Consider the following 25,616-nt stretch of genomic DNA (forward strand, 5'->3'; position numbering starts at 1 on the left):
AAAATTGAAGTTGCAAGACAATGACACAACTCCTCAAACTCTATATTTAAATAAATTAAATATTATACCTTAGCTTTTAATATTATAATCACGTCGAGAATTTTTTGAACCCATGCGAGAATAAAACCCTCCTAGGAGAGAGAGAGAGCCACCATGAAAGAAGAATAAGTAAAAAGATTGAGACACATACAAGTCCCAATCAATTAACTGATAGAGATCAGGTACCTTTTTCTTTGTAACCTCGATCATGTACATGATCTTCTCCTAAAAAAATAAAAATAAAAATCTTTTTTCTTTCTCTTGTTGACCTCTATCTCCTGCCTTCACCTCAAAAGAAAAAGATACTATGTTATCTTTATTTATCAAGAAAAAATGGAATATGTGTCTTGAAGAAGCCGTGTGAAAGCGTGGGAATAAACTTTGAACTTGGAAAAGAATGAGTATGTGCAAATTTGATTTTTTTGGGATTTATTTAATCACAAGTTAATCTAATCTAATGGATATCTCGTGACTTATGTTTGATCCTCTTTTAAATTTGTTAATAGAATCCTAAAAGATCAAGTAAATAGTATAATATAATAGGGCATATTTGGAATATTAAAAAATAAAAAGAGATCATGTTCTCTTTTCTCATCTTTTCTCTCCCTTTCTCCCCACATTGGAGGGAAAAAGAAGTGATCGTTAGATGTTATTTTTTCTCTCCCTTTCTCTTCTAAAAATTCAATCCACACAAGTGAAAATTATTCTCTCCTGATTTTCACTTCTCTTTTCTCCATCCAAACAAAGTGTAAGGGTTAGGTTACATAAATATTGCCTCCCCGGACCTTGTGTTAGGGGGAGCCTCATTCACTGGGATGCTCTTGTACCAAAGAAAGTGGCCCTCAATATCATGTGAGGTGACTTCATTGGTTCATTGTGACATTTTTTCATTTTTATCATATTATACTACATCTACTCTTGAGGTGATTGATCCAATGTCTTTTCTTATGCTAAAAAACCATATACACGAGCTACTTAGATATGTTTTGGTGCAAAATTTGTTACTATCTTCCTAATGATCGTCTTGACCTTTCTAAAGAAACATCTTGGACAGCTAGGTGTTATTTGTTGAACATATTCCTATTTACTGATGATAAATATAAGCCTTTTTTTCCTGTTTTAAACTCGTTTTCCATGTAAATGTGCAGATGTTGCCTCGAAATGGCTAGCATGCTTTCCTCGATCAGCAAGAAAGCAAATTTATGATTCGTTTTTTCTTCGGGGGCCTCCAACTGAAATAGTTCTGGCACTAGTTCCTGCTCTACAACAAAAAGGAGGCAATGAAGATTTTGACTTTAACACCCTCTGCTCAAATATAGAGAGGTGTTATATTTTGTTGAATTATCTCTGTCTCTCTGTAGCATTTTTCTTCTCATAACATCAGATATCATGTCATGTTTACTTTCTTGTTTCAAGTATACTAGTGATTAGCATGCCTATTTGGTATTCTAAGTCATTTAAAAAGGTAGCATAGTTTTTCGGGAAAAAAAGAATTTACTTCTTGAACCTGATGTACTGAAAGTATGAACCAAATGTTTGGTATGATTTATATATTGTCATCTTTTTTGATAAATTTGAAACAAGGAATATTCATTTAACACCTATCCATGATGCAATTTTTGTTAAATTAACTGCTCATGCAATGGCTGTGAAAGCCTATATTTCTTATGTACCTCTCCCATAGAAGGGTGTCTTGACAAGGCTCTTGCCAATGTGTCTTTGAGAGGGCAAAGAGTCAAAGTTGCATACTTTAACATTGTAACTGAAGAGGCATTTTCTGTAGCTTGAAGCTACACCACTGCATGCGAAAAGAACTATGCCCCACATAGAACTGAATGGAGGGAAAGTAGTCATATAGCTGACCTCAAATGTATGGAATAAAGCTTTGTCGTTGTTGATATTGTTGTGCACCTCGCTGAGGTGCCCATTTCTGATTCTGTTTATTGATAATAAACAATGGAGTGTCGATGCCATGTTGACCGGCACGCCTGCATGCCAGTATGTGCCAAGCGTGTAACGCCTGAAACGGATGATACAAGTACTGTGTCGGGCGGCACCCAAAACCCTATCAAGCTGCACTAATTATGTGTTGCCCGAAAGACATTAAGTCAAGAAGACCCAAAATGAGTCTCTTTGTGGCAACACCTTTTCCAAATAGAGAGTGGGAGTTAGAGAAGAAGAGGAGAAATATAGGAGAAAGAATGAAGATTGAGGAGGGATTTAAGATTTTTTCTTCAAATCCCATCAAAAAGTAATTTTTTTAATCTTAAATATGTCCTTTGTTTTACACTTTAAAAACCAAATTTTGGGTCTACACACGATAGATCTAGCTTAAGAGTTGTTCTACATAGATTGAGTATTTTAGTGCTAGGTCTATGAAAAATAGTAAAATATCCTTCAAAACATAGGAATCAAAGGTGAATTTTGAATTCTCCCAAATTTTGCCCTAATTGTAAAGATCTAAAATTAATATGTCAAATTTATTCAAATTGGATCAGAACTGGTGTAGTGACTCCAATATAGGCACTATTACATATATTAGAACATAAAATATATATAAAAATGATAAAAAACGTATTAGAGGCGTGCCAGTGCTAGTGGCACACTAGGGCATGTTGACAGGGTATCCACACAGCATGTTTCCTTGGCATGACAATCAAAGATCTTGGTTATTAATCTCACTTACTAGCGTGGCTTCTTGCACTTACAAATGGGAGTTATTGAGGAGGAATGTCCTAATCGGAGGCTCACTATTGAACATAATGTCCTTTCCAAAATTCAATTGCATTTTGAATTGAGTAAATCAAATGGCTCTTACTCCTGCTGGGTTTTATGAAAGATGCCTGCATACCCTATATATCCCTCATTGGGTTGTTGATATTAACTCAAAACAATTTGAATAACAGGTTGTTGATATTAACTCAAACAGCTTTAGTTATTCTGAAGGCCAATTGAATCTATTCCTAGTTTCCTACAATCGTCATCTCCATATCTGTTGATGTTGGCTGGTTGATAGAGGCTTTAAGTGTGTTTATTAATTACTAAATAATAACTGCAGTCCATTTTTTATTTCATTTTTTGTGAATTTACGTTTTGAGAAACTTCTATATTATGGAGTAAGTTTGCTTTTATAAATTATAATAAATTGATTTTATGACAGGTTACTGATGCTATGCTTGCTTGAGAATGAAGGAATACGCCATATTGTTGGGGAATTTGGAGTTCTTAATGATGGCATTTTCAAGCCAGATAAGACAACGTTAATTTCTAGTGTGGCACGGTTGCTCGCATCAATTCCAGATAAAGCTAGCCTCAAAGCCTCATCCGCACTTTCGTCTTAGTATCCTTTTATTCCTTCTGTTTGGAGACTTTGTATATGTAACTTCATCTACAGTTTATACATTAGCTTTTACCTTTTTATTTATTTTTTCTTTCAAGTGAGAAATACCAGCTAAAACTTTCATGAAAAACAGGTTTAATTACTACAAAAATCAGGAAAAGAGGAATATAGAAATACTAACGGAAAAATTAATTGGGTTGAGAGATTTCCACATTCTCTACGGTCGGAAATAAATCTCTCACGAATCCTGATTCCTATAAATGCCTCCTCCTTGAAGATTCTATTGTTTCCTTTTTATTTCACAATTTCCATGATATAACCACTAGCAGCGTACCCCAACAATATTTCAATGTTCTTGCAGAATATTTCTAGACTGCCACTCGCAAACATTCCTGGCCAACCACTGATGCCCAGCCGACCTTCAAATGAAATTGCATTTTGATGTAACGATGGAATTTGAGAAATAAATGAAGCGCAGACTGTTCATGGCCATCAGAAACCAAGTGATGGAATAAATACCAGAGTGAAACTGGCTCACTTTATAATTAGACTTTTCACTATATATCTTGTACTTATTGTTGTTAAGCTTTCCACCATGACTCTTTTTTTTTTTTTCCTTTCCTTTACTTTTGCACTTGATTTTATTAGGAAGAATTACTATGACCCTAAACAAATTTCCTTGGACCTATTGATTAAGGCACTATATTAAGATTGTGTACACGTTTGATTTGTGATTCTGTTGCTTTTCTCTGGAAGATAATGTCTTTTATCACCAAGCTCCATTTTACCTAAAAGCAATCCTATAGAAGCAGGAGTGGATGTGTTGAGTGCTCAACGTTGGTTTTGAACTGCAATTATTTGATATATCTGTCTTACATATAACCATGTGACTGTACATTTAAGAAGGCATAAAGTCAGAGATAAAAGAAAATGGTCTTATAATGATGTCGCCTTTTTCTTAAGCTCCTCATTTTTGTGACAATTTGATATAGAATTTCAGAAATTTAATCCTGAGATCAATGACCTAACTACATGCAATGTGACATTAGTGCAGAAATTGTGTTGAGTTGTGCTGTCATGCCGATTGGATGACGAAATGATTGTCTCATTTGTATCAAGTAGTGTTGTTGTAAGTAAAGTGGAAAAAACAATCAAATTTGTTTCAATAAGTCAATCTTTATCTGGATAGAGTTCTGCCCTTTGTTCAATCTCCTGGTCCTTTTGTTTGAAGTAGTCTGGTCTCACTTTAATTTTCTTTCTGAATTTGTTTTACCATTTTCTGTTTTAAATGCTAAAGCCTTGACCAAAACACTAAGCTTGTTCTTTCAGCAAGTTTCGGTTCAACTTCTGGTTGGAGCAGAAGAAAGAGCTGCAGAGTTAGTTAGAAGGAAAGATGCCACGAACCAAGATGTCCTTGATTCTGCATTCCTGTTTGTAGGGGAAACAATTTCTCGTGTTTGCCGTCGTGGATCTGCTGGTAACAATCAATCCTTAAAGATAAAATAGTACTACAATGGTGATCTTCTTACAATCACGCAAGTATTATTTAGTTAACTATTGAAGTGAAGAAAGTAAATGGAGGGCACAGTTTCAGTTAGAACTGCGAGGTTGATTAGAGGCACATCCTTTTTAATGATTTATTTATCTTCTAAATACTAGTTGATAGATGAAGATAATTGTTAGCCTTGACATCAACCATACATGAACTTCCCACTCCCATTTGAATAAAATCAAATTACATATCTGTTTTCAAAATCCAGTATGTACTCCATTCTTTCAAATAATGAGGACTAAAATCCGATTTAATCTGAGGTTACTAATCCCTTGTTAATTGCTATTGCCTTATGTCCTTGTTTTGACATAAGATATTGGTGAATAATAAAAAAGTCACCACTTTCGTACTTATGTGAGGTGATTGCCTTTAATCCTAATTTGGTCAGGGCTAGGCCTACATCAAGAGCTTAACTTTCATTTGTCATTTGGTTCGGAAAGTAAGAGGATTTAACCAACTCAAGCTATTTTATCTATTAGCTATTCATATACATTGATTTCTAAGCAATATTTGAGGTCTGCTTAAACCAAAACATTTGAATGAAAACTATCTAGTTTTGGTCGAAATACATTGGTTGACTTTTTTTTTTTTGGGTACTCCAGATTATTATGAAGCTATTTGATCAAAAACTGATCCCTATGGTCGAAATTATATATCCTATAATATAGTCCTTATGCACACAAGTGATGGAAAGTATAGAAAGTCTTTGGAATATTATTTTGGTGCACCTCCAATTGCGGGGCCCCTTTGTGTAATTTCGGTTCCTGCCTTTGAGCTTGCTTGCAGAGTCAGAAGGCTGGCATGTGTATGGCTGCGAGAGCAGGTAAAGCACTATTTCAGTGTGGGCTGCGAGAGCAGTTCTAAATTGAGGCAAACTCTGAATTTTAGATATGATCCCAAAATGACAGGGGTCAAGGTCAGGCTAGTGAGATGATGGGGGATAAGCTTCATCGATAACCAACCTTTCACTGATTCATTTTTTTATAAGTTTTACTTTCTGAAATACTGATGACAATGAAAATGTGAAATTATTGAGTAATCTACTTCCCTGAAGAATTTTATTAATTAAATACTTTCTAATTCATAAGGGTCAGGGATTATTTGTCTATATATAATTCTATTCTATCTTTTAGGTCAACAGTTTTGGAAGCTTCAGTCATGTTGGTTTGCACTGATGACCAGCTTTGGCTTGTTTGGATAATTTTTTAAGACCAAGATTTAAAATGATAACCAGCTTTGATTTGTTTGGTAATTTTTTGTCAGCTCAGCTAGTTTTGAATCTTTTAATTGAAGCTTAAAGGATAGGCCCAGTATTATAGAAGGAAAATGTATAATTACTCTTTTAATTGAAGCTTAACGGAGCAAAATTTCTCTTTTATCTAAAGTATAAATAAAAATCCATATAGCAAGATCATAAGAAATTTATTATCTGTATTGCATAATTGCTAATATCTGATGATGTGTAATAACATATAGCATTTAAGAATGGGAAGAAGCTGAGGTTATTAACTGAATAACTCATATAATTACTTTCTAACTTTTTAGTATTATATAATGATTTTTGTCTTGAAAACAATTACTTTTTAGAATCACTCAAAAACATTATGTTAATGTATGATGTGAAGTCTATCTCAATTCTAGTTTTCTTCATGTTATTCTTTTTCTAGTGTCTTTAGTATCTTTTTAGGTGAAACCTGAAGCAGGAACCTGGCGCTGCCACTTTGAGCCGTCTTTGTTTTCCTAAATTTTCTCTACCTTGATAGAATAGGATCCAACTTTTGTGTATAAGTGAAATTTTGGGCTGGACTACATTAATATTTGTATCACTTTGAGCTTGCATTTATTCATTCTCTATGCATTGATTTTGTAATATACTCAGACAATGCCTCATGGCTTGCTCTTTTCTCATTCTATTGTTTTTTTTTTCAGACGTTCTGGTATCGGAAATTATTTCACGGATTGTTAGTCATGTTCGGAGATACTTATCTTCAGATGCCAATCCTCTTGTTACTGATATGGTAGAATCCTCTTCCAACTCTCACTTTTGGTTGAATATGATTGAAGCAATCAGAGATCAATATGCTATTGAAAGGTTGTCTGAGGAGATGCTGTGTCAGCTATCATCTAAAAACATAAGTGATATAGAAGCTTATTGGATTCTGTGGATGTTGTTTAATAGGAGTTGTAAGTGCAGAACTGACATGAGGTGAGATTACTTATTAATTGTCATATGCTAACTAACAGTGGTAGTATTTTGATCTCGCTGTCTTTTCCTCAGTCCTTTTTGGTTGATTTGTACTTCCAGACTTGATCTATGATGGAAAATATAAATTTTATGTTTCATAGTTTGTGGACAGTTTATTTAAGTGCAACAAGTTGTGCTTAGTGTATATGCTTGACCGGTAGATGATGCCAATTGCCCTACATCATTGATGATCTATAGGTCAAACTGTTTGGTAAACAAATATCACTTGTTATTTGGTTTTTGAACTTTGAAGCTGAATGTTTTCTCTATTGCCTTCTATATATTGTTTTTCTTTGCTGGTCCTGAGTACTGGCTTTTGTATCCGTATGTTATATGTATTTGCAAGTTCCTCAAGTGACTGATTGACAACAGCATATTCACATGCTTATGCTTGGTGTTTTGGTTGATATAAAAGTTTATTATTCTTCCAGCACTAATCAATAAGTATTTTTCTTTTAGGTACTACTGGTGGACTTGATAAGTAATTTCACTATCTTGATACTGTAGTTTATAATTTATAATGTGCAGTGATGATTATTTTGAGGCAACGGTGTGAGAAATTTTAGAATAATAGAATGCTCATTGTCTGGTTGGATTTATTTGACTGCTTCAATATGGAAATGCATTGGCACATGTATGATTATACAACATATACAAACATGAATGGTATCAGAATATATGAAAGTATTCTGTATTCTGTGTGTGTAACAGCCAAAATACCAAACTGATTAACTACCATTTCTTTTGTTGATTTTAAAAGAAAGATTTTTACACAACTCTGATTGTTCAGAAAGGCATATTCATTGACAAGGAAAAGTTCTATTGTAGAGCTGGGCTTTTTTCCTTATAGACTCCTAATGCTCTACTTCCCTCTTCACTCTTCCGTTAACTGTTGGACTCTACTTGCAGCCCTTCACTGACACAACCCCCAACTACTGACCAGATTGATTTCTTTCATACTCTGATCTTTTCACATCCCTCAAGTCCGTTTATTAATTTGTCTCTAATTTGATGTCCTTATGAATTTCGTGAATTATTATCAACCTGCAACTTATCTTTCTGTTTTTCTATGTTGATTTCTGTTCCATCATGTACATTGTTTCTCTTGCCCTTGTACACTTTGGCTGTCCCTCTCTCTCTATTCTGCAAAGTCCCCAATTTCCTTTAATTCTTCTCAGTGAACTTCTGTTGAACATGTTTCTTCTTGCATTTTGACATTGGAATCTTTAAGTTTGTAGTCATAAATCATAATACCCAACTAATTTTGTGAAGAAAAGTGACAGATTAACCAACCAACAAAACTACATCTTATGGATAACATATTGTGCTTTCATTTGAACATATAAATCTTACCTAATCTGTCTAATATTCAGCCTGGTAATCAAATGATTGAATTACTGAAAATTTTGATTATTCAGGAATTCATGTTGAATGCCAAGATGGTAGGACGGATTTCTGGTTACAGATACAAGTAGTTTTTTTATTAGAAGGAATTTTTCACTAAAAATTATCTACCCAATGGATCGCCATTGCGATAAGCACTGTTTCATGCTGATGGTTTTCATATATCTGCCTGTTTAAACTAAAAAATAATAATAATAAGTCAACGAGTAGCACGAGGCATTTCCCTTTCAGAGCTTCATTATAAATATTCGGGCAACTTATATTAATTAGTCAGACATCTTATAATGTACAGCAGACTATGAGACTAGAGACCATCATATCAGTGGGAATATTCATTAAAATCACCCTACTTTTTTCTAATATTTCCTCGTTTGTACTTCACCAAATGCCTGGTAGAAAGTATTCTTGCCTGTTCTTTGTTCTCACTAGTTGATGTAGGCTAGTGCTGTCTTGAGACATTTTAGCCAGGTGCGATTCTGAACAATGCAATAATTTATTCCTTCTCTTTGTGATGATATTTATTAATTTTCTTTATCCAGTTATGTATATGCTTATTTCAGGGCAATGTTTGTGGACAAATTTTTACTTTGGAAAATATTTCCCTTATGCTGCTTGAGGTGGATCCTTCAGTTTTCTGTTTTTGAATGCCCACCAAATAAAGATCTGCAAACGGATGAGCGAAAGACACCACATTTCTTAAATACCATGCAGCATCTAGTTAGCATTTGGTCCAGACGGGAGTTTGTTCAATCATCTTCCATGGAGCAACAAGCTTGTATCCTTTGTGAAATTAATGGATAGATTGGACTAATTTTTTGTAAGTTGCATTATCCATCAATATTAGTGTTCCTTAAGTGGCACTCAGATGTGACTGCATCTATTGGTTTATGTCTACAAAAAATGTCCAAGGCAGAGCTAGAAACAACAAAAGATGTTCTACATTCTATTCTTCAAGGAGTTAGCTGTATGCTCTTTCCACAATTAGTAAAATGTGGTTAATTTTATTCCAAAACTCTTTTTCTTTTAATGTTTCCAAGTTTGTTGCTTGCTCTATGTAGGCAGGTTAGAGAGCCCAATTGATTTAGTTCGGAAAATGGCTAGCTCTATTGCACTAGAGTTTTCGAAAGTTGTCGATCCGAAAAATCCTCTCTTCCTCGATGACTGTTGTGAGACAATTGATTGGGAATTTGGGATTTTACCTCGGAGAAAGGAGATAGAAGCTGCTTCAAATAACAATGAAGCAAGGAAGGAATCAAACTTTTATTTTCATGAGGAAAAGAAAACTACATCTGAGGAGAAAAGAAAGAAGGGTGCCAAGCTTAGAAGTGCACAAAATGATGACATCATCTTGGACCCCAAGTTGGTGAAGTCTGATGAGATTAGTGATGCTGTTGCAGTAAATGGTGGACACTTGTCCAATGAAGATGGTGGCTATGAAAGCAATAATTCTGAAACTTCAAGTGATTCATCATTGAAGCCATATGATCTCTCGGATGATGGTACAGATTTGCAAAGGAAATTCTCTCAGCTGGGTGATATTGTTGCTGCATTGCGAAAACCTGATGACCCAGATGGTGTAAGTTTCTATTCATATTATTGGTCATTTGTATATCATGAAGCAAGAACCATAGGGTAGGTCCTGCGACTTCAGCCCCATTTTTTTTCATCTTCCTTTGTATAGGTTGAAAAAGCACTTGATGCTGCTGAAAAACTTGTGAGAGCGTCACCTGATGAACTCCGTCACAGTTCCGGTGATCTTGTTAAAGCATTATTGCATGTTCGCTGCTCAGACTTGGCAATTGAAGGAGAGGAAGATTCTGCTGAAGACAAGAGGCAAAAGGCACTTGCCTCTTTGCTTGTTACCTGTCCTTTTGAATCTTTGGACGTTTTAACCAAATTGCTTTATTCATCAAATTTGGATGTCAGTCAGCGCATTCTGATAATTGATGTAATGACTGAGGCAGCACAAGAGCTTGCTGACACCAAAATCATAAGAAGAGAACAGAAGCACAGGAACTTGATATCTACTGTTTCTCAACCTTGGTTTATTCCTAGTAGCAGAGGCCCCCCTGGAGCAGGCCCTTGGAAGGAAGTCTCAGAATCGGGAACAATTTTAGGCTGGTCACAAAGATATGAAAGAGAGATTCCTTCTCGACGAGGTCAGATAAAATCAGGAAAATCACGTAGATGGAGTCTTGGAAAAGCAAAAGATTTGAAAGTAGAGTGGTCAAAAAATAGATTTCCTTTGTACGCGGCTGCTTTTATGCTTCCAGCCATGCAAGGATTTGACAAAAGAAAACATGGAGTAGACCTTCTAAATAGGGACTTCATTGTTCTTGGAAAATTAATCTACATGCTCGGTGTCTGTATGAAGTGCACTACTATGCATCCAGAAGCCTCAGCCTTGGCCCCTGCCCTTCTTGATATGATAAGAGCTAGGTATTACTGAACTTCAAATTAAAATGTGCATCAAATTTTTCTCATGTTTCCATGAAGAAGATAATACATGGCCTCAAACTGGAGGATTCTCATAAAAATGCAGAAGAAACAGGCTTCATCTAACCAGATTAATATTGCATCTTAAGTAGTGACAATCCTAACTTTGTGTAGGTGGGTTAAAAATCAGGAGGTCATAAACTCCTAATTCCCTCACCTACTGTAGAAAATTGAAGTGCTGATATTCTTTGGAATATTTATGTGAGCATTTATTATCCATTTCAGATTAGGCATCCCATGGGATCTCATTCTCAATCTTCATTTGAAGTTGTGAACTCCTCTTAATGCCTTTCTTAGAGAACAACCTTCAGGAAAAAAGAACTATTTTTAGTTTATGCTTATCACCCTCTACAAGGACATGGATGGTTACTACTCCAATCTCTAATACTGAGTTTTGTGGTTGTTGAAGAAACCATCCTTATTAAGTTCTATCTCCCCTAGTTGCTTTCTTATCCACGATTATGAGGACCTCCTCACTCGCATTGTTGAAGATAACACTATTCTTGTTCACCTTTTGTCGTCCTCCTGGACCCCCCTTGTTGTGTTAGATCGGTTTACCAAGTTGGCTCGGAAATTCTTTTGGGCTAAAGGTACTAGCTAGCATGCCCTCCACCTCATTAGCCGGTACGTGCTGGCTCATCCCAAAATTTTTGGCGGCTTGGCTATTTGAGACATGTGCCTTATGCGCATCTCCTTGGTGGCTAAGCGTATTCTTCTTCTGCTCAATGGGAGCAACAGTTGCTGGGCTAGCCTTATCCTGGCTAAGTATAGTTATGTCCACCACTGGACAACCACTCTCAAGCCTAAGCATGCTTATAGTTGGAAGCCAGTTTTAATGCCATTAGTCAGAATCTTGAGGAGTTTCATAAAATTATCTGTGATGGCAAGACTACCTCGGTGGTCTTTGACCCTTGGATCTCGTCTATCTCTCTCAATAAGTGGCCAACTTTTGTCAATGTTAATAGTCTCTCTAACTATAACCGTGTGGCTATCCTGATCCACGACTGGTCTTGGAATGAAAATATGATTACCCTCATGTTTGGCCTGGAGCTCTATGAGAAGATCCTAAACATCCATATCCCGCTCTGGGCGGTGATGATTATTTAATTTGGGCGTCGAACCCCTTAGGCTTGGCTACAACCAAATCGGCTTACAGTTATCTTAAAAGTCTGAAGCCGGTTAGGGCTTGGTTCCGATAAGGATTGCCCTATCTGTGGTAGGAGGAAAAGTCAACTTATCACCTGTTCTTTTCGTGTTTGTTTGCCTAGGCCTTATGGAGTGCGCTTAATGATTCCTGGCCAATTGGGCCGCTTGACCCAACTTGGGCGGTAGGGTCCTAGCTCATTGTGAGCACTTTGCTGTCTACCTCCAATCGTGCTATGCTCCTTACAATCATAAGTGTCTTCCTTTGGAATATCTGGAACTATAGGAACAATCTTATATTTAATTCTATTAAAGAGTTACCAAATTTAATTCGGTAAAGAACTCTTTCGCTTTCTTATGAATATTATGAGAACCTTGCTCCCATATTGACGAAGTCTGCTCCTATCTGATTCATTCGTTAGAAACCACCTCCGCTCGAATTTCTCAAACTCGACACTAACGGCTCATACTCGGGTCCCAACGAGCTTGGTGGGGCGGGCTTTGTTCTGTGCTCCCCATTAGGCTCACCGATTATAGCAGGTAGTCATTGCAGCTATTACATTTCCTTGCTTGCCGTTAAAGCCTTTGTCCTTAAAAAGGCTTTGATCTGCGTCTGATCGCTCAAGATCTCTCATTTCCAAGTCGAGAGTGACTCTCAGCCTGTGGTCAACATCATAAAAGGGGTTCACCCAGCACCCTGGTCCATTTCCTCCATCATTGACAATTGCATATTTTTGTTATCTTTTTACCTATTCTTATATGTTTCTCATATCTACTGCGAAGCCATTAAGTCTTCGGACTGACTTGCTAACTCTGGTAGAAATATGGGCCTTGGGGTTACTTGGGAGGGGTCATACCATCCCCCGTTGGTTACTTTTTTGGCTACTGACATTAGCAGCACCCTTTGTAACCGTGGCAGTTAATCAATAGATGTTCTTCTTTTTTTTTTTAATAATAAAAAAGAAAGGTTCTAATAGTTTGGTCAAATGGGCCAATTTTCTAATCCAGATGGAAAGAAACAGTACTTATATCTATATATATATATTTGAAAGGACCACGTTGGCTGAAGTAGTCATAAATCATCATGATAATTTCATTGAAGGAAATTGTTATCCCAACATGGGTCATACAACAGCCCTGAAAGCGTTTAAAAATAGATTAGTCCATGCACGAGACATCAGTTGTGCGGTCATGCGTAATGACTAATTGTCCAATTCAATGTTATCTTACGTCCTTTATATTTTTGGCAGGGATGTTTCACATCATGTCGAAGCATATGTTAGAAGATCCGTCCTTTTCACTGCTTCATGCATACTAATAGCTCTACATCCATCTTATGTGGCATCTGCTCTGATTGAGGGTAATCAAGAAATTTCTGTTGGATTAGAATGGATACGCACATTGGCTCTTCATGTTGCTGAAACTGATTCTGATACAGAATGTGCATCGGTGAGTATTCTAAGAACTTGGTGAGGTATTCAGTCAATATTGATTTATATTCCTTCTGACAGGTTTTACATGTTAAGGATGTTCTCATCATTAAGTAGATCATTCTTTAGTTGCAGTTAACCATCATATATCTGAGTCTTAACTCTTTACCTTGAAGTACAGCAGATAATATGACCTAATAGCTAGGTAGCAAGGATACTTCTATACCTCAGCTGTATCTGCATTGAATACAATTGTAATTGAATACTTCATGGATACCTGTCGGCGACTTCATTAAGTATTTGATTTTTGACCATAAAAATAAAATTTAGATACGGTTCAAAATCTACAGATACTTAGATACTATTAGGATGCTTATAAGAGCTTCTTAGATAGTTGACAAACATAACTCAGGTTGAAGATTTCCTAGAAGATTCTTTTTGGGAGAAACTCAGAAAGGTTCACTCTCCATGTTGTTTCATGGGGCATGGGTTATGAATTTGATGGAAATCAGGTCCGTATTAGGATGTCATTCCACAATCAAACTAATGATGAACAAATCAAATTTCTCTTTCTTTTGATTTTAGTAACTAAAAATTTGGTATAATTAGTTAGTTTTATTAGTGAGTAGATTGAATGCGCTTGTGTATTCACTATCACATGTTACAATAGTGCTTTCTTAATTAAATTAAATTCCAACTCACACACATATATTTTATATACAAAGTCACTTTATATATATGTATATTACATACCTGAACTAAAACAAGATTTGTTATATCAATGTATCCATATCATGTAGTATCTGTATCCATATCCTTGCTTCATAGACCGTAGTATAACATTTTAGTTAGAAAGAACCAGCAAGAAGTTTAGTAGCTATTTTGATTTGATACTTGTTTGGCAGAATATATAGAATATTACTTTTCAAATCCTATTGTTGGACTATTGACCTAATTTAAATATCTTTTTAACTAATTCAAAGGGGTTATTTGTTATTCTTTAATCTTTGGTTCTTTCTGGTGTAAATGCTGGAATATTGCTAGATTGAAAGCATTTATCTTCTTATCTTTGGATTTTAGCAATAAATTAATGCTTTTAAGTGTCTTTGGTTTTATTTGCAAAATCTGTATGAGAAAGCTGTTAGGTTGGCTGTGTTTTCATCTCAAATTTCAAGTACTTATAGAAGTAAAATTATGGTTTGACTCGCTTAAAACAATTGGATAAGAGAGAAACTGTCTCTACTTTGCAGTTGTGGAAATTATGGTACAAGAAAGTTTAAGATGATATGATAGTGCACTCAAACTGCTTTGCGTGCTTGTGAAGATTGTTTCCTGATTTAAGTGAGAGAAACAAGGATTACAACGTAGTTTGATTCTAAGAAGGGAATATATGATAGCTTATTGCAATGTGAAAACACTACTTATCTAGTTATCTTTCCATTTATCTCAAATCAAATTGAGGAAGTTTTTAGTATACCTGGTACCTTATAAGTTTTATGGGAGATAACCTTGCTGGCATAATGCTGATAATTCTATTATTTGCAAATGATTTATGAGTATATCAGGATTATTGTTCCCTGGTGCCATAATTACCTGTAAAGGTCTTCGGTTTCTCAACATTCTTGGAACTAGTTGTTCTAGTTCACGTGAATATGTATCTATTCTGGTCAATGGTATTGTCTCTTGATTTTGATGAACAGACACTATCCTGCCTTATAACTTAATGTGTTTGCACTGATATTGTTTCACTAATTCTTCATTTATTTTGTTGCAAGAAAATTTCACATATATAACCATTTCTTTTTATCTTTAACAGATGGCTATGACCTGTCTTCAGCTCCATGCTGAGATGGCCCTTCAGACATCACGTGCACTCGAAGCTGCAGACCAAGCCAAGGCGCAAACCAGGACCATCGCTCCGAAAATTGATAAGATTATAATACCATTCTCAAACATAAGATACTAACTGCAGATAATATGTACAGTTTGTTATCTCACAAGTTGTAGTATACTTCCTTTCTTGTACCAGTTTGTTACCCAATCTGTAAAATGACTAGCAGAAGTTAATAGCTGTACAGATTGATCAATGAAGTATAATTACTCTTGAGACTGCCAGTGGCAAAACTGAAATGTTATATGTAAAGATGGTGACAGCATTTTCTAGGGCTGCCGGTGGCTAATCATCTTCTCTATCTTGGCGTTGTTCATTTAACATTTTGATGAATGTTTATGGAAATATGAGAAGAACTGGACATGGGTATGAAGAGCCTGAATTCGACGTGGAACCGAAAACTTACGAGCACATCTCATGCAGATTTTCTATCAGATTTTAAGAATTTTTTTGTCTTTGTGCCACTGTTGATAGTTTAAGAGCATCTCCATATCTGAGACGCTGTTTACTCTTCTTTCTTTTCGTTTTGCTTATCACTTATGCATCACCTATCTAGGTAAACAAATTTGCAAGCCACCTACTTTGGGCCACTTTTGTTCGGGATGCACAACTTGGTTAAACTTAGATTCTCCTCTAACCTTTTCCTCCTGCGAAAGTACCCCTTTTTTCGTTGATTATTTTATCTACACCTTTTGAATTATATTCGGTTTTTATTGTCACCTTCTGAATTCTTTTTGTTACAATTTCCTTTTTAAAACTTTGAATTTATTTCAATCCCACCACAAATACATTAATTTCAAATTGGTCCAACAATAATAGACACCCTTCCACCCACTCACCTATCTCTCGCCCGCCTCATCGTCGCCTCTAAAAGGGTTAAGTTGATTGAGGGTAATTATGTAATTTTACTATTTTAATATATTTTTGTTCAAAAATGAGTAATGTGATATATTTAACAGGGGAATAATAATCATTAAGGTTAAGGTGTATTCCGTGAAAATTGAGTATAGTTCAGGGGTGTTGAGGTAATTAACTCTTTTCTTTGTGCCACGCTATGGGCTCGGGTTGGCTAGGGCCGACCCAACTCGAGTCCACAAGCGACTAATCTTGTCGGCCTCGAACTCAGCCCGAATTCGAACCCGGCCCAATCCAATGAGCACCTATTTCTTAATTTTTTTTTCTTTTCTTTTTATTTCCAGCAAAATTTAACCCCGCTGCTTCCGACTACTAAAGCAAGAGGGCAGAGAAAGAGTGGAGTCGCAGAAGCAAGGTATTGTTGCCCCGAGAGAAGAGGAGGTCGTAACTTGGTAAATAAGGTAGAAATGGAGGGGCAAGAAGGTCAACAGGAACCCCACCTCGCCCTCGCCGTCAAGCTCTTCCTCCTCAACCACCGCGACGTCGACGACATCGAGAAGGTTCGGCTCCGCGATGAGGTCCTCGACGCTGTCAAAGCCGATGGTAACAAACCTCTCCCTCCCCCCCTTGCTTTCTTCCCTCACCTCCTTCCTTGTAGTTACGAATTTACGATGCTGCCATCGTTGCTTCCCTAGATATGGCCTCGCTCTTTGAGTCGCTCGTGGCCAACTCGGTGGCGGAGATGGACGCTGCGCTTCTAGCTTCGATGCGGACGAAGATTGAGGAGGAGATCAAGAAGCTTGACGACAAGTGAGATCCGTAGCTTTATCTATTTTATCTTCCTTTTTTCGATTTTTTTAAGTACTCTTATTGAATGGTTATTTTAGATTTGTGAGATGTGGGAACGGTAAAAGGGTTAGGGTTTCGGAGTTGCATTTTGGAAATTTTGGACAAATTATGTAAGAAAGTTGAAGAATCATTTGCTTCTTTTATAACATGCTTGCATCTTAGCTTAGCTCTTTGTTTCTCCCTGCCGCTTAAAACAGTAGGTGGGAGTAATATTGCACAAATAAGATTGCTTTTTGGAGTATGACAGTTTACAAGCCCATACACTGCATTTTACCATTCCCTTTTGATATCAAGCTCTAGTAACGAATGTGTTACGCAATTAATCAGTAGGAGTTGCATAATAGGCGTTTTTGGTAATATTAGGGTTTGTAAATCCATGATATTTGTCGACTAAAAGTGATTCAGGTTAATTTTAGATCATTCTGTGCAAATCTTATAAGTGATGTCTTTGCACAAGATGTCTCTTTACATTCCAGTTACTTGTAAATCAAACCCTGTCCAAAAGTTGAAATTTGTAGCAATTTATTCACTACTAGGTAGACATCACTATTTAGTATGCTTTGACCTAGCAAATAAAACATATTTACTGTGTGAAGGATTGCTGATGCTGAGGAGAATCTTGGTGAGAGTGAAGTACGTGAAGCTCATTTGGCTAAGTCCTTGTATTTCATTAAGATCGGTGACAAGGTATTTATTTATCTATTTACCTTTTCAAGTCTCCTAATAATGTTGCCCTGATCACCCAGAGGATCGCATTCAATAATTTTTTATGCTGTTTGGTGTTTATTGCTTCCAAATGCAGGAAAAGGCATTAGAACAGCTCAAACTTACTGAGGGAAAAACAGTTGCTGTAGGTCAAAAGATGGACCTAGTTTTCTACACATTACAACTTGGCTTTTTCCATATGGACTTTGATCTCATTTCCAGATCTATTGACAAGGCTAAGAAGTAAGTTTAGATTTAAATAGTTTACAGAAATCCATCCTTTGATATTTTATGTTAGCATGATAATGAAAACTTTTCGCATGTGATGCAAGATTATTTGAAGAGGGAGGTGATTGGGAGAGGAAGAACCGTTTGAAAGTGTACGAAGGATTATATTGTATGTCCACCAGGAATTTTAAGAAAGCAGCCAGTTTATTTTTGGACTCTATTTCGACCTTCACGACTTATGAGCTATTCTCTTATGAGACGTTCATATTTTACACCGTCCTCACAAGTGTTATTTCCTTGGACAGAGTCTCACTCAAGCAAAAGGTATTTTACAATGACATGGATAATTTGATTTCTTACATGGGCTTAGATTTCTAATGAATGCAACAGGTAGTGGATGCACCTGAAATCCTTGCAGTGATTGGCAAAGTACCTTACCTCTCTGATTTTCTTAACTCTCTCTATGGTTGCCAGTACAAATCATTCTTTTCTGCCTTCTGTAAGTATTAAAAACCAGTCATGACTTTTTTTTAATGATTTTTGAACAATATATCAGTCTTTCTTTGGAATTGTCTTTCACATCATTTAGGCTCTGTTTGGTTTCCGATTAAGTAGTCATTCTACTTTCTTACTCTTAAAAATGTATCTCTAATCTAGAGTAGGGTATTCTGATGTTTGGTGTAAACTAAAATAGTGATGTAATAATTACCTTTAATGTGACATAAAATTGAGGTAAAAGTATAAATAAAAAGTGGAAATTGACTCAAATACTTTAATTTGACACACACATATATATATATATATATATTTATCTAAAGGTTAAATTACAAATTGCCTCCCTCTAGTTATGCTTAATATCATACTACCTCCTGAACTTTTATTTGTATCACTTTGCACTGCACCCTCTGGTTTATATTAATGTGAAACTGTTAAATTTTTCCATCCAAAATAATAAAGAAAGTACATGAAAAAATTTAAAAAAATATTAGAGAGGATTTTCTCATCATAATAAATATTAAAATGTCAAGATTGCACTTCTCCTTCCAGTAAATTTACATGCCCTATCCTATTTTTTCAAATCTAAAATAATACGCACTTTCAACTTTTTTTATCTTCTCCAACCTGAAATTACAAGCCTAAAATCGCAGTTAATATTTAACTATCACAATATACCTCCTTTTAAATAAATGATTATGGAAAAAAAGTTCAATCATCTTAAAAATATAGGTAGAAGATTCATATATACTCAAATAATAGAATTATTAGTACCATAAGAGTAATATTTGTAAATTTTACTTTCTCCAGTAGTTTGGATGAAAAAAAATTAACAGTTTCATATTAATATAAACCATACGAATGAAAGTTCGGGGGTAGTTTGATTTTAGGCATATGGACTCCAATATCGGTCGATCCCGAGTTGGATCAATTGATCCAGAACTGGAACTAGGTCTGGGATTGGCCAATATTGGCTGGATCAATTGAATCTCGGTTCAAACTAAATTTTTTTTAAGATTAAGCTCGAATCTAAAATATATCTAATCGATCTCCTTGCATTATTTTCAACTTTTTAGTTTTTGCCTTATATCTCTCACACACTTGTTACGAATTAGATCTGGAACGATCTAGGCGTAAGAAAATTATGAAAATTTATATGGTGATTGCCTCGGAAGTTAGGGTTCTAATTGTTTTTCAACTAAATTGGAGGTCGAGATGAAAAGATAAAGTTAAAACAATGGAGGACGGTTAGAATGAGATAGATTGTTAAATATCCGACGTTGCGGCGGACAACCAAGGGTGGTAGTAGACGGTTGTTCGTGGTGGAGGATGGTGGCTAAGGTTTTAGTGCTTATAAGAGTTCTACGGTTATGATATATTCTTATAAAGATAAATGCGATTTAATAACTATAATAAAATGGTAAATGCGTTAATAATAAAATAACTAAACTTAATTATTTCTCAACGCTTGTATTGTTAAATAAAGAAGCTCAGACCTCTATATATAAAGGTCGGGTACAATGAGTCATACTCAAACTAGCTCTAAAAGTTTATACGACAGAGAATATTCTGTTATAAAGGTCGGGTACAATGAGTCATACTCAAACTAGCTCTAAAAACTTATACAACAGAGAATATTCTGTTACTTTTGAAAATGGAAAATAAAAATACTTAAAATTTTATTGATTGACTTTAAAATATAGTTTTCCAATTATATTTATTATAACTTGAAAAGGTTTATTCAACAGTATTGCAGTCATTTTGCTATTGACAATGAAAAAAAGTACAACAAAGTATTTTTGAGGCATTTAAGGCAAAATGCAATAGCCGAATAGTAAATATCCATATTGTAGGGTGTATGCAATAATAAAAACAAAAGGTAGATTGTTTTTTTATCAATTTCCCTTAATTTAAAGTGTTCCCATTTCTTATAACTGGAGGTATACATTACATATTTGAGTAAGAAATGAGATAGGTAGGTGTCTGGGTGGTAGGAGAAAGGAGAACAATGTATTGAAAGACGATTGCAGGTTGGCACCAAGGTGATTTAGCTTTTTTAATATATAAAAAATTAAAAATAATTATGTATGATATATTTCCAGTACTAATATAGTATATATAAATTTTTCAATAATATACTACACCAAAAAACCAAATAACATGATTAGAATTATTAAATTCACAACAAGTTCACAACCTTAGCAACAAAAAGAGCCCCCTTCTAGTTTTTTTCACAATTTCGAGGAGAAGCTTTATTTGCTAATAAATTATTAGCTTAATCATTATCAAGCTCTATCTCAACATTATCCTTGTCCCTTGTTTCCTCATCCAACTAGATTAATTGCATATCTAGAGAAGTGGAATGAATCCTATTAGTAATAGTTTGAGCAGCTCTAGTGTTCCTCCTTGATGTTAAATACTTTTCGGCTCCTGATGTTTTGTCACCATCCCAGGTTAACCTTTCACTTGGGATGACTTCTTGTTTTGAAGCGTATTCTCTTTCGTAATCTTTTGATCTTTCATTCTTGCACTAAATTATACATAAATTAAATTGTTCAACCTTTTCACTTCCAATATATTTATCTTCTTAGAATCACTCTAAAATCAAAGACCAAATTAACATGACAATAAATTTCATCAATTAGAATTGACAATTTAATCAATACAATGATATATTACCCATTCAAATGAGCTCTAATTATTTTTCTCATCCTGGAGCTAAATGTCAAAGTAAGAATTTTAATCCCTATGTTTTTCGAGTAGGAAGCATCGATTCCATATACACTCTACCAATGAGCTAATAAAATTAGAAAGTAACTCTGTAATATACATAAGAGTAAAAGGCGTATGCTTTACCATATATGTTAATTGTTTACTTGGGTTGAATTTATCATTATTAACTTCTCTTGCTACTCTTGCTAGTAGTCTTCCAAAATTTCTAGTGGCATCCTTATATGTTTCATCTTCACGTTTGTAACATGGACTTAATGGATTGATCTAGGTAAAGGTTCTTAACTTAACTAAGAACACCATTTATTACCTTCAAATTATTTATCACAATTTTGATAAAAATAGTATGGATTTAAGTAATATGCAACTGTATGGAGATGTATATCAAGCTTTCCATTTGTGTAGTGATCAATTGCATCGAGGAAAGGCTTAGAAGAATTCTCATTGTTATTAAAAATATCTTTTATTTTCTTTTTGACATTTTTCAACTCATCATATATGAATTCCGTTAGTGGCCTTCTTTAGCTTCACTAAGAGAATGAACACTTTAATTGCTAATGTCACTGGTCTCCAAAATTGGTTATTGACGATAGTAGAATAACCTTATTCCTTTTAGCAGTTTTTGACAATTTGCATGTTAAAGATTCATCAAAAGTAAATCTTTTTCCTTTGAAAGACTACAATGTAAAAAGAGAGATGATAAATCTTGTAATCACATGTCTCATGATTTTTTTTTTGGTATGAATTTACTCTTCATATTTAATGTCTTATGAAATCTATACATGAAGACCTTGACTTTCCTTTTACATTCAATTAAACCTTTAATCATTCCTTCTTTGTATATCATTTTCAACATCAAATCTATATAGTAGGTGACACAAGATGTCCAATATATGCGGAGATATTTCTTTTTAGCAATTGTGCAATTGCTAAATGAGCAGCAATATTATCAGTCACAACTCGAAGGCATTCTCCTCTCCCATTTCGTTGATACCATCAACAACAATATGATAGATGCATTCACTTGTATGTGCGTTTTTAAAGCAATCAACAAAATGTAGAAAGTAACCCTCAACTCTCGACCAACACATAAACTCATAATGCTTCTTCCTTTTTCTTCCATATAATGTTATGGTTCTCCAAATCATTATTTGTTTAGCCATTTGCTTTTTCAAAAGTGGCTTATGCAACTTATGTATAGATATTTGCTTGTACTCTGAGTAATATTGATCAATTGCTTCCAACAATTTAAGAAATGATTTATTGTTAAAAGGCATTAAAGGGGACGTCACACTTGCAAACCCGATGAGCTAAGTAGTTGTTCTCTGTAACTCTTTTTTTTTTTGCAAAAGTATTCTTTATATTTGTTTGTACCATTTTTACCACCCTCTAACAACAATTTTTGGATCAATATAGGTGAATTTATCTATAGGACTTCTACCCCTTGATCTTTTACTTCTATCCGGAATTTCTAAATCTTTATGTTCTTCAAATATCTTCTTTACTTCTACTCTTAATTCTATTGTCTCTCTTGATTTATCATCCTTTTTCTTTTGATTCCCCTCTAGATGCTTTTTGATAATCTTTTTGCCTCATCACTAACTTTTAGACAAGGCACAACATTACCTCTAACATGAGCAAAATGCTTGTCGAAAATACTAATTCCTTCTTTGGCGACCTTCCCACAAAATTTGTATTTTGTTGTGTTGGCATCATTCTTATTAGTAAGCTAACCATATTTTTCACCCTGGATCAGCGGAGCCAATAGACAAAATGTTCAGATGGCATTGACCTAGTCACATACATTGTTTGAGAGGGATTAGTGGCTATATATGTAAAATTGGGCAAAAGTCGCAAAACACAAACAAATGGCTAAACAGCATTAATGAGTTTTATGGAATCAACTTTCTCCTGGAGTCTTTATTAGAAATCTGTGAGAATTCAATAACTGCATATCATGTTATAATCTTGCCTCTCCATCATGTTTTACACTTCAGAAGTAACTATTGAGCTTGAGTCTCTCTTGTGTAATCCTTTATAGATCTATCTGTTCCAATAATGTTTTTGTTGTTATGGTCCTCTTGCATGTGTTGCAACCTGAAAAGTAAACTTAGAAAGGAACTACCTTTCCCTTGGAATATTCCCATATATTTTTAGCACTTCTTTTACCAGCATGTTGTTATGAAATAGCAGTTCATGTTTCTCCACATAATCTGTCCCATAAAACTAGGAAACTGCTTGAAGGCCTTGTTTAGAACTGTCTGTCTGTTCTTTTAAAACATATTTTTGACCAGTTCCTTTGCTGGATGCTTTTCAGCTGGTTTGACTGAGCAGATTAAGTTAGATCGCTATCTACAGCCTCATTTCCGGTATTACATGAGGGAAGTTCGCACAGTAGTTTATTCTCAATTTCTTGAATCATACAAGAGTGTGACTATGGAAGCAATGGCAACTGCATTTGGTGTGACAGTGGATTTCATAGATCAGTAAGTATAATTGCTTTGGCTTAAATTCATCATGAAAGGTCCTTAAAGCTAAACATTTCAGGATATTTGGTGTGAGACCAAAAGTCTTTTGTTGCCTTTTGCTTCATAATATATCAACCTTGCTTTTCTCTAACTAATTTTCTTCGTTAGGGAACTATCTCGCTTCATAGCAGCTGGGAAACTTCACTGCAAAATTGACAAAGTTGCCGGTGTTCTAGAAACTAACAGACCAGATGCCAGAAATGCATTCTATCAGTCAACTATCAAGCAAGGGGACTTCTTGCTGAACCGTATCCAGAAGCTCTCACGAGTTATAGATTTGTAAGCAATAAATTTTATTCGGTGCCCACAGCATCAGAACTTCAGTTCACTTCTCTGCATTTCTTTGATGCTCCTTGAATTGCAACTTATACAACTTGGTATGGACTTGAGTTTCTTCGGATCTTATTGCTATTAGAAATTTGGAATTGTATCTGTGACAGTGGTTATGTTAAAGACTCATTTGCAAACTTGTAGCTGTAGCTGCATACCTAGTTACAGTACTAGTTTACATACTGTTACTGCCTACAAGAGGACTTTGCTCAGTCTATAATGTTCGTACTAATATGGAATTCTGTGGACAGTGATAGAAATTGTTAAAACTTGTTTGTTTGCTGAGAGATTCGGATTAGCATAACTCAAAACATTTGATGTTTTGCACCTCTGGATGTTAGAACCCCCACTGCTTAAAGTTTTGAGGAAGCATCTAGCCATCTAACAACTTATATTGGGTCAATTTGTTCCTAAGCAAAAGCACATTTCAAAGATGCATTCTTTACAACCCAGGGCAAGCTTGACTTTTGGAAGAGCTTTAATTTGGAGTTGAAGTTGAGAGGTAGGTCAAAGAGGCTTGTATGACCTAGCTGAAGCCTACCTGATTTAAATTAATTAATTTTACTACCTAAGTACCTGGCCATTTATTGGTTGAGACTGGCGTACATATTAATTTAGATTCAATTTAGTTTTCTCATGGGGAGTTATTTGACTTTGAGTTTATCTTGATCTTTTCTTATATATATATATATATATATATATTTTGTTTTTGTTTTTGTTTGCTTTAACAATTATTTGTTAGGAATATTTTATTAATATTCTATCAAAAACGGGAATACTGAAAGAATTAAATAATTCCAGTGCCAATTATGATATTCTAAAAAAATATTGTGGCAAATATGTAAAAACCCTAAACAAATTCCAGCATAGGTCCATTAATTTACTACCTCATTCTTTCCAGGATTTCACATAAGATCTAATAGCATATAAGCAATGAGATTAATATCCTCTTAGGAACGAACTAGTTGGATTGAAGTTAAATCCAGCTCAGAATTTAAGACATGCTCTAAAAAAAATTAGGGAAATTTGCATACCCTACAGTTTCACGAACTTGCTATTTATATTATATATATTTTTTACTATTTATAAATTGAACTCTATAATATAGCGAATATATGTAGAAAATATTTTTGTTAGATTTGAACTAATACTATGAGAATATTTCGTTAAATAAAAGTATTTTATTTTTAAAATAACTAAAATATCTTTATCTATAAAAAAAAACTAAGATACCCTTAGTACGACTTGATTGAAAGTATTTTCATAATTATATTAGTAATTTAACTTAGAGGTTTGGATAAATTTAACTAACAGATATAATAACAAGATGTTCACTAAATTATACGGCTCAATTTG

General features: G+C 34.8%; 2 protein-coding genes across 2 annotated transcripts in view; both read left to right on the top strand.

The window, feature by feature from the left end:
- The window catches only part of LOC140797614 (uncharacterized), a 29,977-nt gene extending 14,213 nt beyond the window's left edge, over positions 1-15,764 (top strand). Inside the window, exons 4-13 of the mRNA XM_073151208.1 lie at positions 1,188-1,362; positions 3,200-3,379; positions 4,696-4,856; positions 6,861-7,137; positions 9,141-9,355; positions 9,446-9,544; positions 9,639-10,156; positions 10,262-11,019; positions 13,470-13,668; positions 15,466-15,764. Coding sequence (XP_073007309.1) covers positions 1,188-1,362; positions 3,200-3,379; positions 4,696-4,856; positions 6,861-7,137; positions 9,141-9,355; positions 9,446-9,544; positions 9,639-10,156; positions 10,262-11,019; positions 13,470-13,668; positions 15,466-15,615 — 2,732 coding nt within the window. The 3' untranslated portion in view covers positions 15,616-15,764. The remainder of the gene's footprint in view (positions 1-1,187; positions 1,363-3,199; positions 3,380-4,695; positions 4,857-6,860; positions 7,138-9,140; positions 9,356-9,445; positions 9,545-9,638; positions 10,157-10,261; positions 11,020-13,469; positions 13,669-15,465) is intronic.
- A 972-nt stretch (positions 15,765-16,736) lies between these two features.
- On the top strand, positions 16,737-24,397 carry LOC140797615 (26S proteasome non-ATPase regulatory subunit 6). Its single transcript, XM_073151209.1, has 8 exons — positions 16,737-16,998; positions 17,091-17,205; positions 17,841-17,931; positions 18,047-18,192; positions 18,282-18,501; positions 18,568-18,676; positions 23,720-23,888; positions 24,039-24,397. Exons 1-8 carry the CDS (start codon positions 16,863-16,865, stop codon positions 24,211-24,213), a joined length of 1,161 nt encoding a protein of 386 aa, XP_073007310.1. The 5' UTR covers positions 16,737-16,862; the 3' UTR covers positions 24,214-24,397.
- Positions 24,398-25,616: the final 1,219 nt, after the last annotated feature.

This window comes from Typha latifolia, chromosome 11 (assembly GCF_019914945.1).
Source record: "Typha latifolia isolate L0001 chromosome 11, TyphaL0001v2, whole genome shotgun sequence".
Lineage (NCBI taxonomy): Eukaryota > Viridiplantae > Streptophyta > Magnoliopsida > Poales > Typhaceae > Typha > Typha latifolia.